We start from the raw sequence: 7,644 nt of genomic DNA, 5'->3' as shown, positions 1-7,644 counted from the left end.
TATTTTTCATATGTATTTTCATTTTTGGTGTTCATAAGAAGAAGATCCATTTCCTTTGCTTGTGAGAGTGTCACCTTACACCCAAAACCTACAGCCAATGAAATTTGAATTTGTCATATGAGAATATATGAGAATAACCAATCACATCCAGGATCAGTTTCCATTTGATTTAGTTACTTAGATTGTGCACCTTGTCATCTCTTATTCTTTGCTAGCAAATCAAAGCAACATGAGCAGAGTTTTACTCCTTACCTTTGTTTGTAAGTACAACTGACAGATTTTTAATTGTGTTTAATGAATATAATCATCTAGTTATGACAAATTATATATTAATGTTAAATTTGATCATTTTTTAATCAGACATTTATCCAAAGCAATACTAAAATGAATTTGACATATAAGGTTTGTGTAACACATTTACTGCTTTTTCAATTCAGGTTGCGTTGGGGCACAAAGCATTGAGCAGCCAAAACGTTTGCAAGCAACTAAACTGGGTGATAATGTCACTATTGAGTGCTACTTACCCAATAAAGATTTTAACAATATAGTGTGGTACAAGCAGGACATGGGAATGAAGCTTCAAATCATTTCAAAAAGTTACATTTACCTGACAAAGGTTGATTTTACTGATGGATATAATGATGGTCGTTTTAATGTAACAATAAGCAAAGGCATTTATCATTTACATATTTCCTTGACAAAAAAGGAAGATATAGCAACATACTTTTGTGGAGTGATAACTTTAGGAGAACTGTATTTTGGACCTGGGACATTTTTGATGCTTAATGGTATGTTAGAACTTTCATTATGTGTTATATTCATGTTAAAAATAATAAATATTGTCTCTAATGAAGAGACTATAAAAGTTATAAAATACTTCTTTTAAATGGCTTTTTGTCTTGCTTTAAAGAAGAGCACACCTCAATAATGGTTCTTCAGGAGCCTGTTTCAGATAAAGTTCACATTGGAGACAACATTACCCTCACATGTAGAGTCCAAACGGTAGATGAGAAATGTGAAGGAGGACACCATGCTTACTGGTTCAGAGAGGCTGCAGAAGAATCCAGTCCTGGCATCATTTACACTGATGGAGATATGAAGAAACATGGAGAGATCTGTAAGGATGATTCTACTAAACAATCCTGCGTTCACACCCTTAAAAAGAGGAACCTCAGCCTTTCTGATGCTGGTACTTACTACTGTGCTGTACTCGTGTGCGGCAAGATCATGTTTGGAAATGGAACTTATCTGGAATTCAGCTCAACACCTGGTAAAGTCTTAAACCCTATAAAGTGAACTACAATTAGTTTATTAATACTCATAATATATTCAATGTGTTTCTTTATAATGTTATCATAAATATTTCATCATGTCAGTATAATTTGTATGCCTTTTGACAAAACATTATAAATAACAAAATGTTTAATTACATAAAACATAATAAATATTTGTTTACGCACGGTCCACTACTGCATCACTCTAATAGTTTGTATATAACTTTGGTATAAAAAAATAATACAAATGTATTTTTAATACTATGTTTCAAACTAAATAGCTGTTTTTTTTAAGTTAACAAGATTTCCATCCAATAAGATTTTTGAAGTATTTTTATGTTTAAACAGATGATTTTTATTTATTTATTTATTTATTTGCAGATAGCAAGTTGACAACAAGTCCTTTGTTTCTCATATTGGTGTCATCAAACATAATTTCTATGATAATAATGATCTTGCTCGTGGCTGTGCAATGTAAAGACCAAGGCAGCTCATCAGGTATCATGTTTTTCTTTAAATCCAATTCCTAGTTTTATTTGCAAAACTATAAAGCTCTTTTGAATCATTTACTTTGTGCCAGTCAACAGATCTTGTAATCAAGAGACATCTGAAGGTATTCAGGTAAATCCTCACAGTTTTATTTTTATAGTTATAAATTTGATGTCATTTTGATGCTATTTCAGAAGTTTCTTGAACGCACTGAACAACTGTATATTACGTTTGTTTCCTAACATTTTCAGTGTTACATTTTTTCAATAATTTAAAGTTTACCTTCCTTAAAAATATGTATCAGTTTATGAACAGATGCTTTACCAACAGAAATGTTTGAAATGATCAAGAATCTTTCTTTATCAGGTTGGGGATGCAGATGTTTTGACTTACACATCTGTGAGTTTCAGCAGGAAATCACGGCCCTCTAGAGGTGCTAAACAACACAACATTTTCCAGCATACCGATGTCTATTCACAGATCAGGTCCTAAAAGAGGAAACACTGGAAAACCTAAACATGTTTTCTGTACTTTAGTGATCCAAATGTGCCAATGCATAAAGCATGGTGAACTAAACAGTACAAGATACAATCAAATGTTATAAAATATTATACTATAAAATATCTGTTGTAAAATAGCTGTTATCATTGAGTCTGCATTCACATTGGAACAAATAAAAAAATCCTTGCTATTAAAATATTTTGCCTTTGACATTTTTGCTTTTTAGATTTTTTTGTTTTTGCCTTTTATTATTTATATAATATTATTTTCTTTTATATAAGGTTACAGAATACTGCTTAGCCTGGGCAGTCAAAGCTAACACCTTAGATACCAGACATGATACCATGATTTTTAAATACTTTCCCTTATCCTAGTTTTTGTGAAAAGACAACTGAAAACAACTGACTCGTGAATATTGCTCTATTTGTCTGCGAGGCCAAGATAAAAAAAAAAATACAAGCTGTCCTCTCATTGTTATTTTTTATTTATTTTTTCCTCACTGATGATGCCACATAAATGCTGATTGGCTGATGGCACAGTACCAAACCCTTTGTGACTGTCCAGAGCACACAGTGAAAATTAAATTAAGTCCAAAATTAAGTCCATCTCAAGTTATAAAGAGCACTCCAAAATGGAAATGATCTGATGGCACAGTACCAAACCCTTTGTGACTGTCCAGAGCACACAGTGAAAATTAAATTAAGTCCAAAATTAAGTCCATCTCAAGTTATAAAGCACTCCAAAATGGAAATGACGACAATTATTTTCTATACTGGTAATACATTTTAGCGTTAAATATGTTGATTGCAAAAATACTGCATGATACTGGTGAACTCTGACCTGTGATTTATTGTAGTGCAAGACCTTTCACCAACTGAGGATTTACATTTGAATTTGTATTTAAATCCACAGGCTAACCTCAAAAGAACAAACTTCAAAGAAACATATTTGCAGTTTTGTGAGGAAGTGGAACACTAATTCCACATTTTTGCATATCATTTTTTACATTTATTATTTGTTTATTAAAAACAGAAGCTCTAGAATGTGACATCATATCTTACAACCATCATATTTCAGTGTCTGAAGAAGTTTCCTCCAAGTGTAGTGTTTCCACACAATAAGTATTAATGGCCATCAATGGAGAACGATGCAAGTACTGTTGCAAAACTTACACATCACCATTAAGCAAGCTATCAAATGAACCTTCTAATTGGCTTCAGTAATTCAGTTGTTTAGCTCTGAGTTGTCTAACAAGCAACAGCAGGGTGTTCTTTAATGGGTGTATTTCCTTTAAATACATATTACTGAATTATAAATTAGGAATTTTGAAGGTATTTTACTCACTGATATGAGAGGACTGCACCAGGAACTTTCTAGGCCACAGACTATATAATTTATTAGGTGTGGGCATTTGTAGCCACCAATGCTAAAACCAAACAGACTTTCACACACTAATGACAGCTCCTCTTGAGGTGAAATGTGATTTTGTCTATATGGTGGTCTATATAAGGCACAGTTCAAAGCCTGTCCCCCCTTAGATCTCTGAGAACTCTGATCATGTGAGAAGCGGTCTTATTGACACTCTTCATACTCAACATATGTAAGCTAATTCTCTCTTGATCCATATTACACTGTCAGTACTTGAGTATGGCAGAAATATTTATTATAACAGGCCTATTTTGTGGTTTCCTCTGTAGGTGAAAAAATGAATGCGAATGTTTATGAAACAAGTAAAGTTGTAAAATGTGATGCAAGCTTTTATAATATACAAGAACATAATGGCTTCATTTTTAGTACTGAAAGTTCAACAGGACCCTTACATTATCAATGCATGCGGAGTAACCAAACCATTTGTGGAAATGTATGTCTCTATTTTAAAGGTAAGAACTACTTCAGTGATTACTACTAAAATGGAAAGGTTATTGTATTACAAGAATTTAGCAATGGAAAAATGCCTTATGAACGTAGGATGCTGATGCTTATATTTATATTTATTTTTATATATTATAATTTAATATGTTCAGAACTTTAAATGCTTTGCCAATAATCATTTTGAGATTCAACATTTTTTTTTTTTGCTGTTAATTGTTTCTTGTACATTACTCATGTTCTGGCTTATTCATTTGCATAACCAAAATGTTGCGCCCATGTTTTAGAAAATCAAAACTGGCCTTACCATGTGGTGTTTGTCTTCAATACTCTCATTTTGCTATTGAGTGGAATAATCAACTTACTGCTATGTAAAAGACTGAGAAGACAGTGTGAATTGCATGCAGGTATATTTCAATTATGATATAAAGGGCTTAGTTGTTTTAACCCCATTATTTATTTTCTACTTCCTTTCTTACTTTCCCTGCACTACAAAGCAAGTTTTAATTTGTCAGAAGTTTCTGACCCTTCTCCACCAGACACATCAGAGCCTGATGTCAGTTCTTCTCATGTAAGTCAGAATCTCTTAATCTTTTATTTTGCCATTGTAGTATTTACATTCATGCACTTCTTCTAAAACTTACATTGCATTCAAAGTATACTTTTTAGCAGTTCATGCATTCACTGGGAATTTAACCCATAGTGCTGCTACCGCAATGATCAACAGATTGAGCATCAGGAACGCAGCAGATAAAGTTGTTGTGCTAAAAGTTGCTAAATGCATTCAGTGAGCAAATTCCTCCCCTTTTCTCCCCTCACAGAATCAAGATAGTCTGAACCCAAACTACACAACCCTACAATTCCCTGAAAACAATCCCAGTAGAGAGAGAGTTCAGAGATTGAGCGAAGAATGACAAGAAAGGATACAATTTACTCCAGCCTTAAATGTCAAATGTCGGACATCACTGAAGAAAGCTAAGCTATTTCTTGTCCTTCGCATATTGTTTCGAACTGCAGCACAGTTGTTAAAGACTTTTTTTAAATAACAATGACAAAACCTTATGTTTTACTATGTAGGTTGTTAGATCCTTAATAGGGGTGAAGGCAATTTGTAGTTGGAGCACAACTGCTTAACCTGGACAGATACTTCACTCCTGCAAAATAAACTTTCCTGCTTTCAGTATATTTTGCAACATTATTATAAAAATTGCACTTCTACTTTACAGTTCCTGTTTTAGTAGCTGTTTAGCTTATAGTCCCTGATCAATATTCAACTGATATTATTAAAACTGGCCCTGATCAATATTAAAACTTATATGCACTCAAACTAAAGCAGAACTTGGAATCATTTAAAGGTGACATATCATGAAAATCTGACTTTTTCCGTGTTTAAGTGCTATAATCGTGTCCCCAGTGCATCCACCAAACAAGGAGATGTGAAAAAGATTATCCCAGTAACTTTGTTTCGGTAAGCTTTTTCCTGCAAGCGTCTGAAAAAACGAAGGCGTCAGATTTCACTCCCTCTGTGACCTGGCAAAGGGATCTTGTTATAATATCACCACCGCTTAATCTGCACGTTTCCACCCACGGCGCCATCATTCTGTTTTCGCAAACGACAACGGTGTACCAGTTCTAGGCAATAAGTACATTGTACTTATTTTTTGATGTAAGTACATAGTAGTTAAGGCCACTTAATATAAAGTGGGACCCAATATTTAGAGTCCCAGCCTCAGAGGAGAAGAGGGCAGTGGATTTATGTACTGTATATTACGCTGCTGCCACACAGATCTAATATAAGCATGCAATTTCTTTCCCAGCTGTTTACCTTCACTGACATAACCGACTGTTTTTTTAACTCATGTGTTTTTAACAAACTTTTGTGTATCTGACAGTGTAAGCACAACAAGACATTAAAGAGAACTTAGTTTAGTGCTCACATGCCATGTGACAGCGCTTTCTGTGCGCGTGCTTCAGATGTGTGTGCTCAGAAAACCCTATATCAGAAGTTTAAACTTATATGGCTTAACTTTCACCGTCCAACCTGTGGGACACTTGGCGCTCTTTTTTGTTGTTGTCCTTTTTCTCTATCAAATATTTTAGTAATCATCATAAATCATATATCATTTGAAAGCTTAGAAGCCCAAGATTCATCCTGTGAAAACCATTTTGAAATCGGACATTGCGTTTGAATGGAAATGGTACTTTAAAATCTTTTGGCGTCTCCTCCCCCTTAGTGGGCGGTGTCAAGTGTCATATTACAAAATGCATTACAGTCTTTTAGAATCAAACCTTTTTATAATCTTGACAAAAAACATATCATTGGAAAGGTCTGAGTCTCAGAGATAGATATTTAGAGATAGAAGTAATATTGACAGAGAAATCTAGACATTTGTGACAGAAAAATGCATTTAAAAAATTCAATGGAGTTTGGATGGCACCCGGTGGATGTTTGTGGTATAACGCCCTAAATAAAATCTCACAGGAACCTCAAATTTATTCATATCAACTTCAAATTTGGAACATAACTTATTTAGACAAAAAGCTTTAATTTTATACCAATTTTAGAGTAAAACCTATGTAAAATATGTATTATATATCAAATAAAATAAAATTAATATAGAGCATTTTCTTTACAGTAAATTTAAACTACCATAACTTTTTGATACTTTAATTTTTTGAAAAAACAAATGGTTTTTATCAGAGCATCTGACGTACCAGCTGTAAAGGCACAGCCTTATTCTGGAAAAGGGTGAGGGGAGCAGCAGCTCAGTTGCATTTAAAGATACAGGCAAAAAAAAAATAATTTGTTTCTGCTTCCTCTCAAAATAGGCATTTTCAAAATTGTATCTATGGGGTATTTTGAGCTGAAACTTGACAGACACGTTCTGGGGACACCTGAGACATATATTACATATTGTAGAAAGGGGCGAAAAGGGTCACCTTTAAGAATGAATATGTCGAAGCTGAAGGGTTCAGAACATAATAATAATAATAATATCAATAATAATAATAATAACATCCAGCATCTCTGGTACTTTCCTTGTTTGTCTTCTTTTATGTCTTGTAATGGGGTCAGAGGCAAACATGCATATATATTTAATGAGCTGTAGAGACCCTTGTACGTGCCCACAAGAACCAGTTACTAAGAGAGAAACATCATGTGGTTTCAAAGACAGGATGGAACACAAAGTGGCCTATTTTTCAAAGTTTCCTAAAGGTTAATTGTTGTAGCATATCAATAAAGAACAAAAACAGGCCACCATAACTTCAAAACTAAATGTAAAAATTAAGAATGCATATGTAATGCAAAGTTAGCAAAATATCATTATTCAGATTAGATTCAAATTATTCAGATTAGGTTAGTCTGTCACTTTTATTGTTGAACAAACAGGGGAAGTCGTGGCCTAATGGTTAGAGAGCCGGACTCGTAACCCAAAGGTTGCGGGTTCGAGTCTCGTACCGGCAGGGATTGTAGGTGGGGGGAGTGAATGTACAGCGCTCTCTCCCACCT

The 7,644-nt window shown here is 34.0% G+C and overlaps 1 protein-coding gene across 1 annotated transcript; it reads left to right on the top strand.

Moving 5' to 3' along the window:
- The first annotated feature begins 229 nt into the window (after positions 1 to 229).
- Positions 230 to 2,277, top strand: LOC107709979 (uncharacterized). Its single transcript, XM_016514652.1, has 6 exons — positions 230 to 260; positions 438 to 788; positions 911 to 1,270; positions 1,656 to 1,748; positions 1,855 to 1,895; positions 2,130 to 2,277. The coding sequence occupies exons 1-6, from the start codon at positions 230 to 232 to the stop codon at positions 2,253 to 2,255; spliced, it is 1,002 nt and encodes a 333-aa protein (XP_016370138.1). The 3' UTR covers positions 2,256 to 2,277.
- The last annotated feature ends 5,367 nt before the right edge of the window (positions 2,278 to 7,644 follow it).

Source organism: Sinocyclocheilus rhinocerous, unplaced genomic scaffold, assembly GCF_001515625.1.
Source record: "Sinocyclocheilus rhinocerous isolate Xijiao unplaced genomic scaffold, SAMN03320098_v1.1 scaffold2824, whole genome shotgun sequence".
Classification (NCBI taxonomy): Eukaryota; Metazoa; Chordata; class Actinopteri; order Cypriniformes; family Cyprinidae; genus Sinocyclocheilus; species Sinocyclocheilus rhinocerous.
This window is presented reverse-complemented; position numbering and strand designations above follow the sequence as displayed.

What these genes read in the sequence shown, in the direction of transcription:
- LOC107709979 (XM_016514652.1), top strand. Translation starts at nt 230, where the DNA reads ATGAGCAGAGTTTTACTCCTTACCTTTGTTT. An exon ending in GGAATTCAGCTCAACACCTG is followed by an intron (nt 1,271 to 1,655) that starts GTAAAGTCTTAA and finishes ATTTATTTGCAG; the next exon opens with ATAGCAAGTTGACAACAAGT. An exon ending in CTTGCTCGTGGCTGTGCAAT is followed by an intron (nt 1,749 to 1,854) that starts GTAAAGACCAAG and finishes ACTTTGTGCCAG; the next exon opens with TCAACAGATCTTGTAATCAA.